The following is a 13,196-nucleotide window of genomic DNA, read 5'->3' on the forward strand; positions in this document are numbered from 1 at the left end:
TTTTAAAAAAAGTAACTTGCCTGAGGTCACATGAATTTGATAGAATAAGATTTGAATCCAGTTCCCTTGCTTTTCAGTCCACTGTTGTTTCTTTTTTCATGGAAAATGCTACCAAACACAACTAAATATCTTTATCTACCAATCTCCTAGCCCCACCCTAATCCTATCAGCAAATTGCCATTGGGCCTTCAGTCTACTTATGTAATATTAAATTTCCTAAAATATCCCACTTTTTTATATATAGCTTTCCTTTCACAACTTCCCATTCCAAATAGAGCAAAATCCAAACTCCAAATTGGTTGGCTTTTGCTGTAGCAGCACAGTGTAAAAGTTGGGGGAAACTTCTGCCTGTATTTTCACTAACAAGCTCTTTCCACAGGTACACTTCGATCCAGCCCAGTGAAACTTCTTGTCAACACACACACCATGCTCTGAGACTTCCTATTCCTTCTGACTAGAGTGTCCTTCCTCCTAATCGACCTGGTACACTTTAATGACCTGTTCCCCTTCTGGACTGGTTGCTTCTAGCACAGAGTAGAGACCTGGCTTGAGTCACACAGTAATTGAATGAGTGAATTTTGTGTGTCCAGCACCTAGGGCATAGCCCTCTGAAAGGTTCGCTGAATGACTGTTGTCTTTGGAAAATCACAGAAATGTAACTTACTCGTCAGAACTGTAAGCAACAATTTACCAAAACTTTTCTATTTGGAGGAAAAATAAGTAAATATATTGGCTCATTCAGCCTTTTTTTCTCCTTTTTTCTTTCATTCTAGTTCAGATGTTATGACTCTGCTATTGTCACTCCCTCTGTGAACTCCACATTCTCCCAGCACCCCTGCCCCTGACACTTGTGGGAGAGGAATCCCCAAATTCCTTAGGGGCTCCATCACTGGAGCAAGTTCTCAGTAGCAGAAGAAGGTCTGGGCTGCAAACAGGAAGTTTTTGTACTTCTGGCCACTTTGTGCCTGGGGCAAAAACTGCAGAGTCCACCTGGAGATTGCAAGAGAGAATGACAGAACAAAACTAACCTTCCCTTAACCCCATCTGAAGCTTTTCTGTGTAGACATTCTGACCCAGTATCACTTAGGGCTTCTCTTTCCAGAACTGGCGTCTAGCAGGCACATCAGAAGGGCATCCAGCAAAGCATCAGGTATGAACCCTCCTTACAAGGTCCCTCTTCACTTAAAAAAATCTTGAGTGGGACATCTCAATAATTGTTCTGAATTTTTAAGTTTTCAAAGCATCCGAAGGACCTTCCTCTTTGGAAGGCTGAGGGCCAAGGAGAAGCAGAGGCTAGTCACCTAGTCTCGAAATCCTTTTTTCCTCCTTCAATGCCCAAGACCCCATCTTGCCCCTTTAGCTCACACGGGGGGCAAGAGGCAGCTTTCCTCCGCCTGCGTGCCTGGCTTCGTCAACGACACCCATTAGTCTCCAGTCTTCCAGGGCAGCGGGGGACTCCCGTCCACGCGACCCGGGCCCTTGCCCAGGCGTGGGGGCCCCGTGGACCACGCTGGCCCGTGTGTAGGGAGAGGAGATGCGGCCAGCCCCGGGGATGACCCTGGCCCCAGCCTGCGGGGGCGGGTAGTCCAATGGGCAGCCTCGCTCCGGAGGCGGGCTCAGGCCGGAAGCCACCCCGCGGCACAGCGGCCCCGCGAGACGGCGCCCGCGCCCCTGCCTTCTCCGGTACCGGCTCCGCGGCCAAGGGCGTCAGGGGCCAGCCCGCCGGGTCCCCGCCGCGCTCTTTGTCCTGGCCGCGCGCGGGCGGACGCGTGCGCCCCCCGGGTGAAGGGAGGCGCGGAGAGAGCGCGCGGGAGCGCGCGGGAACAGCTCGCGCCCGCCGGGCGCCGGCGGCGCGCGCCCCTCCGCCAGGCAAGCAGCGAGCGAGCACGCGCGCCGCCGCCGCGCCCTCCCCTCCCCCCGCGCTCGCCTCGGAACTTGCTGACTGCGCGGCCGGGAGGAGCCGAGCCGGGCGGCGGCAGCGGGAGGCCACAGTGCGCGGGGGTCTCCCGCGTCCCCTACGCCTCGCCGGGAGCTCGCGCCCTCGCCCAGCCGAGCTCCCACCCCCCCCCCCTTTTTTCCGAAGGCGCTGGGCGGCGCCACCCTCCGGCCGGAGCCCGGCACTGCACAACCCCCTCCGACTTTCAATGTTCCACACTCCCCGGCCAGAGCCTCCTCGGCTTCTTTTTTTCCCTCCCCCCCCTTTCCCCCCCCCAGCTGCCTCCATTTCCTTAAGGAAGGGTTTTTTTCTCTCTCCCTCCCCCACATCGTAGCGGCGCGCGAGCGGGCCGGGCGGGCGGCCGAGGTAAGGCGGCGGGGCCGGGGGGCCGCGTGGGGGGCGGCCGGGGCGGCGGCGGCGGTGGGGGAGGGGGCGGGGGCGGGCAGCTTTGTTCGCGCCGGGAGCCCGCGCCGCCGGTGTCCGCGAGCCGCGGCGGGGCCGGCCGGGCTGCTCGCATCACTTGGCGCCCGGCGCGGTGAGCGCTGCCCGCGGCCCCCGCGCGGCCCTCCCCACAAAGGGCCGCGGAGCTGCGTGGCCGCCGTCGCCGGCCGCGGCTCGCCTCGGCGGGCGCGGAAATTTGTTGCACTTCTTGGGGCTTTGTTTGTTTGTTTGTTTTCCCTCTGAAATTTTTTTTTTCGTTATTTTGGACAAAATGTCGGTCCGTGATGTAAAAATTGAGCGAGGAACCTTGATGGCACGGGGAGCTTTGCAGAAGGTGCAGTTTGAATTCTGCTTTTCCCAGGGTGGCAGCTCGGTCTTGGCCGGATGAATCTTCTCTGCTGGCCGTGAAAACGGCCAGAGCAGCTTGTTAGTTGATTTTTTAAAATTCGTTAAGTGTTGTATTTAAAGGCTTACGGGCTCAGAGGAGGAATCGCCACCTTAAATAAGCATATGGGCTATTAATAGGGTATGTTTTCCTCTCGGAAAGGGAATTTGGTAGCTTTGACCAATGTCAGTGTGTAAATATTTAGACGTTATTAGTGACTTTTAAACATTTTTCAGCGAGATCTGTTATTTACAGTGTGTCATATGTTATTAATGCTCGTTGCCTAAGTTCCCTGGCAAATCTGTTTCTTGCCTTCTGAGAAAGTAGACAATTGATAGATTGTCCAAGGGATGGAAAAAAATGTGAGTGGGTTTTCTAACTTGAGTTCGGTAAAGCCCTGAACGCTGCCGTTGTGAGACACATCACCTCCCCTGTAACCTTCCTGTACGATGAGATGTGTGAACACTTTTGAAGCGTTTTCATTAAAAAATGATTTTAGGTGAAGATTAAGAGAAGAAAATGCTGTTGGCTTATTTCTTAGACTTACATTTCCTTTCTTTCCCCCTTTTCTCTTTAAAAGTTTTCCAAGAAATAACTTCACCAAGATGTCCAGTGATCGGCAAAGGTCCGATGATGAGAGCCCCAGCACCAGCAGTGGTAGTTCAGATGCGGACCAGCGAGACCCAGCCGCTCCAGAGCCTGAAGAACAAGAAGAAAGAAAACCTTCTGCCACCCAGCAGAAGAAAAACACCAAACTCTCTAGCAAAACCACTGCTAAGTTATCCACTAGTGCTAAAAGGTAATGTGTAAAAAAAGGATTAAGCACGTTGTCAGGTTGTCTTCCAAATGGCCGGACGCTTTTGTTGGTTTTATATCAGCAATAGTTCGAAAACATTTCCTTTGCGCTCAGTTTTATTTGGACTTGAATGAGTTGTCATTCTTTAGGTGGCATATAATCCACCTCCCTAGAATTAGACTTTTAAGCAAACTCGTTCTGTACTTTGGTGACTTCAGTGAGAGTGTCCTTGAGCAGAGATTGGACTAACATCTGACAGATTGTTTAAGGAGTTGGCAAGGAAAATTTGGTGAACCCAAATTAGCTGGTACATTGAGGATGTTTCCTTTTTATGAGTCATATTCGGCTTCCTTGAAATTGACACTTAGATCAGCAGTGTCTCTTCATGAAGCTTAATGATCAGAAATGGTCATGTTTGCTAGAAAATTTGTAAATTCAAGGCCTTGGCTATATTTGAAAGCAGATTTTAAAATTGTGCTCCAAATCTCCTTTCAGTTTTACAAACATTACTTTAAGTCATGCATCCCAGGTATTACTTTTTGTAATTAAGCTATGGTTATATAGCTCTGTGTCCTTGTGAGGGCAAATAAAACTGAAAAGTAGCCATTTACGTTTTAGGTGGCACTTGGTGAGTGACAACTTTGTCATTTTTCCTCTTCACTCTAAAACTTGTGGATATGCTTGTCACGTTAATACTCAACAGCAGGAGAAACATATTTTGTTGGATATAAGTGAAAGATCATTTGTTTCTTGTTGATTTATGTTATCTGTAATGGTGAAAAAAAGACTGTCAATGGGACTCCATCAGTGGTAGTAGTAGTGGAATACCCATGATTTCTAGTAATTATACATCAAATGCTTCTATTGCATTAACCAATATCGACATTTTATTGATTTTTGTTGATCACAACCCAAAGAAAAATAATACAAAAGCTGATAAAATGTTGGCATTCTGTAGTGATATTCTGTGGATTTTCGCCTCTATTACATCAAAGTATTAATAGCGAGAATATTTATGAAATAACAGCAGTCTTTGAGATAATTTAAAATTCTCAATTTGTTGTAATCTTGTTGATGAACATATTAGACACATCTTAAGTTTTGAAAGCATTTTAAATTTGAATAAAATAAGGACTGCGTTTTTTCCTCTTACCTCAGGGATGTCATTATCTCTTCTCCCAAATTTATTTAATTTAAGTGCTGTACTTAAGGTCAAGGAAAACAGATTCAGTTAAATAAGATTGCCAGAATCCTTTGGAAGTTTTTCACTGGTAAAAATATTTGTAAATTTCAAAGATTTTTTTTTTTAACAGATAAAATATTGTCAAAATTATTAATGTGCACTTGCAGTAGCTTGTTAACTCTTACCTTGGTAAAAGTGACTTGAAGTCATTGTCAAATATTCTAGTGCTTTCCCTCCTCCCTTCTTGTCTCATTTGCATATAAGCTTGAAAAGAGAATTTCTTTGGTAAAAAGTGTTTTAAAATACATTTTATATCCTTTACTGAGTACTAGTGGAGGGCTAGTTCTCAAATCAGGTGTAAATGTCTTACTTATTTATAGTAGCAAGTGAGAAAAAAAGCTGCAAAGTTTCTGTTAAGGGATTTGGGTTATGCCTCTGAGAACAAAGAGGAAGCAGCCATGTTAGCATTACTGAAGGCGAAGCCAGCCTTGCATTTAACTGCATGGTGGTAGAGGGCAGTGTAATTCCCCGGTTATTCTGTAGACTCTCTCAAATCCTTTTTGTCTGTTCTCATTTCACTAACAGAATTCAGAAGGAGCTAGCTGAAATAACCCTTGATCCTCCTCCTAACTGCAGGTAAGAAACAAATTTTGTTTTAATTTCAAATTGTGGAAAAATATCAAGAGATTCATGTATTGTCCTTGAATATGTGTGCTGCAGAAGAGGCTACATTTGTTTCTTTTCAGCTTTGCAAGTGGATTAAACAAAAATTGTCTTGGGTGAATTAAATTTGGGTGGAAAAAAACCTTTTTAGCGTGTATCATACAATTTGGACTTAAGAATATGATTTTGTGCTTCTTGCTGGGATTAGTATGAGTAGTGCTGATTTTTGTTCTGCTGTAATAGTTCTATACTGTGTTTATTCAGAAGTATATTGCAGAAACTTCTAAAATTTTGCTAAGCTTTAAAGTTACTGCTTGTGTGCAATCTGAACTGACCTTCCAAATTTAGAAATTGCTGAATGTGGTGTTACAAAATGTAAATGCAGTAAACAGGAGTATAGTTGTTTCTGTTTGATTTATTCAGTAATTTGCCTTAAGGACAAATTTTTTACGTGCTAAGCTAATGGTTTTAGTTGCTGTTTTCTAGAGAATGCATTGCTGGAATTATTTACATTTTAATTAAATGGCCTAATTACTTGGGAAAATTCTTAGTAATTTTAGTACTTGAAATTCGTGTATAAAAAGCAGTGAATGAGTTGGAATTTGTGGGAAGAAGTCATTTCAGTGAAACTCATGTAGAATAATTTAAGATTGTTGGTTGGTATAGGTGTATTAATAGTAACTGGTTGGTAATTTTTTTCCTGAAAATTTTTTTAAAATTCCTCTTACTTAGTGCTCAGTTTTTCAACAGTGACTTTATGGCTTCCAAAATTCATCAAACTTAGAAAACCAGTCTTTAGATGATTTGCATGGAGATACCTACTCAAGAACAAGAGTGGCTGCTAGAAATAAGGAAGTGTTGTGGTTTGATATGAAAATGTTTTCTTGTTTTACCTACATTTTTGCTACAAGTTGTGTTCACTTGTGATGATCAGACCTATTTCTGAAGTCTACTTGAGATATAATAGGATATAATCCAACTGCTTCTTATCATGTGTGTTAAGTGGGTCCTCCAATAAGGTGATCTGATCTTTCTTTGCTCATACTTGTAATCAGACATTTCAGTTCAAAAAGGAAACATGAACGTAGACTAATTTTAAACATAGTGGTATGTCAGATCTCAAAGTAGCGCTTACGAGCTGCACTGTCCAGTAATGTAGCCACTAACCACTTGTGGTTATTGACCATTTCAGTTGTAGTCCAAAAATGAGATGTTCTGTAAGTGTAGAATACACATCAGATTTTGAAAACTTAGTATGAAGAAAAGAACTTTTGTAAAATATCTTACTGATTTTCTGAAAAATATTTATTGCGTGTTGAAATATTAATATTTTTGATATGTTGGGTTACATAAAATGTTTTAAAATTAATTTCTTTATTTGCCATTTTAATACAGTTAGACAATTACATTTTAATTACATTAAAATTACATTTGTGGCTCGCATTATATTTCTGTTGAACAGCACTGCTTTAGAGAAGAAATAAATCAAAGTATTTCCTTTCAGGCTTCTAAATGGTGTGTCAAATCTGTAGCCATTTAGGGAGGTCAAGTTAAATTTGCTCTCTGGAAGAATCACTTAACTTGGCAGAGTGTATTCTGGTATTTCTCATTGTAAAAGACGTAAAGATCTATCAGTTCAAAGGTCTTAAATGTTTTAAAATTGCATGTAAGGTCAAACATTTTTTAAAGGTTTTTGTTGATTTTCTGCAAATGGCACAAACTAGCGTTCTTGTGTAAATCTAGCGAACCCAGTAGAGATGTGTGAGATGCCCTCAGAGGAGTAGCTTAGTGTTGCAGTTGCTGAAGAAATGTGCTCTACATGTTTAGCCCAGGAACGTTTCCACAAGGTCACTGACGATTATTTTAGAGGAAGTAGAGTCTTTCTTGGAGATAGAAAGTTTACCTTGTTATTATTTTTCTCTTTATCTACCGGATTTCCTTTCAGTCCATGAAATAATGCTTTACATTTAGTGATTAGGCTAGTGAAATAGTGAACCTTTGGGCTTGCCCGTGTGCAGTAACTTGGAAACAGCATCTGTGCTTTCCCTTGTCACAACTTGTGATCACTGTCAACTATTGCAAATGACATCTTTCAGTTCTCTGCTTCTTGTTATGTATGAGTTTCTTTGAGACTGTGTGAGTGATTAAAGAAAAAAAACAGAAAATATGAGTCTTAGTAGGAGACTGGAAAAGTTTTTTTTATTAGTTTGGGGACAGCCTTCCTTCATATGCTGGACAAGTAAAATACCCACATAGTTTCGTGTGTTTTTCTATAAGTCGTCAGATTCTTTTGGGTGGAAGAACATCTAGTCCTTGTTCTTGAGCAGGAATTTGGAATAGTGAGTGTTTAGTGGAGGCATTTTAGGAATTTGACAGCTAATTTAAAATTTGTATTTTTACCTTGTGTCATACTTGTCGTGTTCTTGTAATTCACAGGTGCATTGGTGAGAATTTTAGCTTTATGATGATCGTACAGTTTAAATTTGTTAATTTTTGTCTTAATTAAAAATGGGACTCTATATTAATAAATTCTAGAGTATGTGAATTAATATTGCCTGAAATCTATGAAACCTAATTCTTTTGACTTTAATGTGTAGTTAATCAGAATTCCATTATGGTTTTGAATATGATTTTTATAAGCTTATCAAAGTACCTGACACATTTAATTCTTCCTCAGGGAAGAAATGTAAAGTATGTCTGTGTACATTCAGGAAAAAGTAGAATGGAATACAAGAAAACTCAACAAAAGCAAACTTACTCAGACTTGATTAAGATTTTTCTTAAATTCCTTCCTATGTTTAATTAATAAAATATTCTTTAGTTATTATATAGCTGTGTCAAATATGTATACACCCAGGGTGATCATAGGATAGACTTAATTACTGAATTAAGTGTGTGGCTTTAAACATGTTTGAATACATTTTGATAGTATTGATATTTCTTCTCCCAATAGTATAAACGTTTGATAAAATGTTATTTCCAATGATTTGGTGGCATTTCAATTTTTAGGTATTGGAGTGCTTTAGGCCAAAGCACTCTAAACATAGGGATATGACATTTAGTGCCTTCAATCCATACTCTTTACTGTATTCCAGATTAGAGTATATAAACAGCTGATAACACCAGTGAGAATGAAGGGAAATTGTATGTGCTATTAAGACATTTATGTTCCATCCAAAGAGTGTCCTTGTCCTCTCAGGACTTGACAGGTGGCGGAAGTTTAGAAAGGTGCTGGATTTTGAACTTAGCCTCTAATTCTTTCTGTATCTGAGAAAGTAGAAAAATACTCTCCAAAAATATTCTTTAATATGTTCAGATTGAATCTGTGTTAAAGTAGGTATTCAGGGACATTTGTAAATAGTTTTTGAATGTGGGAAAGACCTTATTGGGAGGGAGGTGTGACGGTATCAAGTTATAGTATTAATATGCGAAACCTGAAAGTAGGTACTAATGCTTGCAAGTTTTGCTCATTTCCTTCTTTCTAAAAAAAAAAAATTAAGAGAAGCAGTTAAGTTCTAAACCAGAAGTTGGCAAGCCCTGATGTATTTGTAAGCCTAATTGTCTAACTGGATGAGCTCCATCTCCCTTTGAGGATTACCACCACTTTGCACCATTTCTAGGGAAGATAGAACTTCACTGGACTGGACTGTCTGAGTTCAGATCCCTGCTCTGGCACTTAATAGCTATGTTAACTTAGACAAGGTATGGAATATTTCTGTCTTTCAGTCTCTTATCTGTATAATGAAGATTAAAATGATATCCCTCTTTATAAGTTTGTTGTGAGGATTAGATGAATTAATATGTTTAAAATTTTTTTAACAATGTAAACTTGGTCAATAAAACGGCCGTAGCATGGTTAAAGAGCTAGTTGATAGCAGTATGCCTTCACTCTTGCTGGCGTTTTCTCCAGTGCATCAGCATCCGACTGTAGGAATAATTTCATCTTAATCAGCTCCGCACCTATTTATTGAGACTATGTCAGGCAGCTGTTTTTTTGATGTTAGTAAAAGCAGTTCCTTGGAACTTGAGTAAAAAAGAAAATAAACCTAAGAACATTGGGTAAAGCTGAACAAATAGTATATCCTCTTTAAAGGAATATGCATAAGGTTAATGATACTTAATTCAGTAGAGAATGCTCTGACTGTCCAATAAATTATAATAAAAAATTTTTAAATAATGGTGATAGGTATGTTTTCCCTTTTAAATGTTCCATTGTAGGAATTTGTAGTTTTACTGTATTGAGAATGAGATTATATCAATGTTTTTGTAAAATTTAGATTCTGAATTGATACAGTTTACTCGTTACCTAAACATAGCATTCTTTCCTTCTCTCTCATCTAGGGAGAGATTTTGGAAGCTTTCTCTAATTGGTGTGTGAAGGCAGGTCATGATCAAAATAATGTGATATCTACATAGCTTTGTTGGTTGCTTATACAATACTTGGTTTTAAACCCTCCCACACATATGGATAGATTGCTTTTTCTTTTTTACTTATACATTTGATTGTTATTAGCCAACAATATTAGCCAGTTTATATTAGCCAGTGTGTGCTATGTGAAGGTACCCTATTTTATAAAACAAAATTGTGCCATTAATCATCTAGTCCTTTTGTTTTCAACTCTTGAAAAAAAATCCTGCAATTGCCTTTTTATAAAAATTAAATCTCAGTTGGACGCTCAATTTGTGAAACAGATAAGTATAGAACTACTCTGACTGAAGGTGTTTTCCATCTCACTCTACTGTGGTCATCTACCAAGGGTAGTTCTTATTTTATTATTAATTAATTACATTTTGGCATCAGCATAGACCTCAAAAATCATGAGGATTTTTCTTGGTACTTGGACATTCCTGATAATTTTAAATGTTTTATTTTTCAATAAGCTAATAGTTGGTTCAGCACAGCTGTAATATCGATACATGAATCCAGTATGTTAATACTATATACTATAATTATTTACTTGTTTGTCTACCTTCTGCAAGAGTTAGTGGTCCTTTGAAAGGAGGATTGTCTTGAACATTTTTCTGTCTTCACACAGTGCTTTTCATGTGAAGATTTATTAAGTTAATAAATAAGTTGAAGTCTGTCAGATTGACAGGAATAGAAATTCCAGGCAAAACAATGAGTTTGGATTGGAGAAAATCTATTATATATCCCATATATTCTTTACTTTTTCATAATTGTAATTTTTAATATGATTATTCAGAGGTATTTTGTTACCATTTTTATTATAAAAGGAAATTGATTCACAGTAAAGCTAATTATTTCCCTCATATATGCCAGTGTAGCAGAAGGACTCAGTTCTGTTGTGACTAAAAATTTTTTCCAAAAGAATGATGTGATTGAAAATAATATTCTTCCCCATCTAAAGGTCACATTTTTATTAGGGATCTGTTAATTTCAGTGCAGATAATGTAATTAGAAAGTGTGTGAAAACTGTGCATTTAAAAAGTTGCATGGTTACTTTGCTGCTGCATGCAAGACTCAAATTGTTTTGTTCCTTTCTATACATAACCAACTGGTACCTTATTCTTCTCTCCTTGAATAAGTTGCTGTAACAGCAGATGGATACGTTTAGTTATAAGAAAGTCAACAAGTCATTGTTCCTTAGAGTGCCGGGCGCTCCAATTGATAACAGAGAACTTGATCTGCCATTCTGGTCTTTCCTACAAAATTAAGATTAAAAACAGAATAAAACCACTGTAGATCTAGAGAAATAGAAAATGTTTTTTTCCCCTTCCCATACTGCTTTTAACAGGAAGTATATTTGGCATTTTAGAATCTAGAAGAATAAACATCTTTAAACTTTTAATATTTCTCTTGCCTCAGTTCTCAACTGGGGGCAGTTTTTGCCTTCTTATTCCCTCACCCCACCCTGGCCTAGGGGGCAATTGGCAATGCCTAGAGACTTTTCACAACTGGGGGAAGAGGGGCTGCTACTGATAATTTAGCGAGTAGAGGTTAGGGATGCTGCTAAATACCTTGTAATGCCTAGGTCAGCTCCCTCCAACAAAGATTTATCTGGGCTATAAAATGTCAGTAGTGCTGAGGTTGAGAAATCCTGCTGTAGATGTTTATTCCAGTGCCTTGCCTCTTTAATTTTTACATAGTTTTTTTTTTTTTTTTACTGTTTTCCTATCTTACTAGTGATGCCTACTGAATACATTCTCCTGTACCTTCCTCAGAGTTGGTGTCCCCATCTCCCACTACTCTTGTGCTGTAGTTTATCTTATGTTATCTGATACATGTCTGTTTTTTTTATGTGAACCTACAGGAATGGCTACCTTGAGTACCTGCTAAATTATGGTCTATTGAGGCCAGAAATGCTTACAGCAGTATTTTTAATTAACTAGTCTCCTTCTAGTTAATTACACCCTCTCATGATTTAGCTTTAGGCTGGTTGTATCTGTGTGCTACTGGGAATATTGAAGTATCGTCAAGTAGAAATACCATTGGAAAGTCATCAAAATTCAATTGGATTCAGTACGTTGATTGAACTACAAACAGGTTAGAAAGCCATGCTCTTCATTTGAATTCGATTTTTATCATTAAGACAATACAGAGATTATTTACTTCTATTATTGTTACAAGTCCACAGTCCTTTATTTCAAACTCTTGAGGCCAGTAATGTTTGAGAATTTGGAAATTTTAAGATTGTAGAAAGGGAATGTGATACGTTTGTTGTGTTTTATGTAACACCGCCAGTGGGATCTGGAGAAGCACTCCATAATCAAACACATTCATATTTCTACAGTCAAATTGTATGAATGTTCGTATTAAGGGGATAAATAGACACTACAGATAGTTTTTGGTTAGTTCATGTTTGGTGTTGCTGCCAAATTATTTTTCTCCAAACTTACTTTTTTTTAATCTTTGATTTTTAGAGCTTTTGGGATATTCCAGAATTGCGGGTAAGCAATTGTGGCTCTATAATACTTCTGTTACAATCACAAGTGACTTCAGCTATTTTACTCATGGTGAAAGGACGTTTAAAGTCTTGTTCAGCTTTTCTTTCTTTTACCTGTTTCCTGATAGCTGTTTTTAGTTTCTCAGTTGTTATTTTTGTACTGTTGCTTTTTTCTTTGTATAACTTGTGTGCTTAACTAGAAAAAAGTTTAGACTCTTGATTTTAGAATTTTTTCTCCTTAAGATGAAACTATAAGTACCAGTTTCTTTCTAAGTTATTCTGTGTACATTGGATTACTTTTCTACTTTGCTATCAGAATTCTCTTTTAACCATTCTGTTCATTCTGGATATACAAAATTACACAGAAAGGAAGATATCCTTTAATACCTAAGCTCAGGACTTGCCATTTTTATGTATGCATTTTGTCTAGCATTTGAGTGCAGTTAGGCTGTAAAAGGAGATGTTGAATTTTGCTAAGCTGTGTTGTGTTAACAAACAAACCTAGAAAGCTTATAACGTGAACATTTAAACGTTTGTCTCACTTATATGAAGTCCTCTTCGGGTCCAGGAACTCTCCTGGTTAGCTCTTCCACGTGTTGGCTCAGATCTGTGCAGCTTACATCTTGTAGCCCTGCCATTTGGAACATGTGTCCAGGCAAGATAGCTAGAGGGTCATGTGCTGGCTAACTGTTAAGTGCTTTGATCTGGAAGTAAGGCATGAATTAATCACATGGCCTCGACCAACTGCAAGGTGGCTGGAAAATGTCAGGGAGCATATGGATATTCAGTGAGAAATCGATTTCTCTCCCTATATACAAAGGATATATACTTCATGAATAAGTGAGCACCCAGCCTGACACTACTGAATTCCATAGTATAGTGCCTAT

At 39.4% G+C, this 13,196-nt stretch overlaps 1 protein-coding gene across 3 annotated transcripts in view; it reads left to right on the forward strand.

The window, feature by feature from the left end:
• The first annotated feature begins 1,101 nt into the window (after nt 1-1,101).
• The window catches only part of UBE2E3 (ubiquitin conjugating enzyme E2 E3), an 89,767-nt gene continuing 77,672 nt past the window's right edge, over nt 1,102-13,196 (forward strand). The window contains exons 1-3 of one of the 3 annotated variants that reach the window (XM_082841523.1): nt 1,102-1,150; nt 3,343-3,561; nt 5,327-5,377. In XM_082841523.1, coding sequence (XP_082697649.1) covers nt 3,368-3,561; nt 5,327-5,377 — 245 coding nt within the window. In that variant the 5' untranslated portion in view covers nt 1,102-1,150; nt 3,343-3,367. Of the gene's footprint in view, nt 1,151-2,175; nt 2,303-2,576; nt 2,712-3,342; nt 3,562-5,326; nt 5,378-13,196 lie in introns of those variants that run through there. The other 2 variants (XM_082841522.1, XM_082841521.1) reach the window with 2 other exon arrangements.

Source organism: Leucopleurus acutus, assembly GCF_964270905.1.
Source record: "Leucopleurus acutus genome assembly, chromosome: 6".
NCBI lineage: Eukaryota > Metazoa > Chordata > Mammalia > Artiodactyla > Delphinidae > Leucopleurus > Leucopleurus acutus.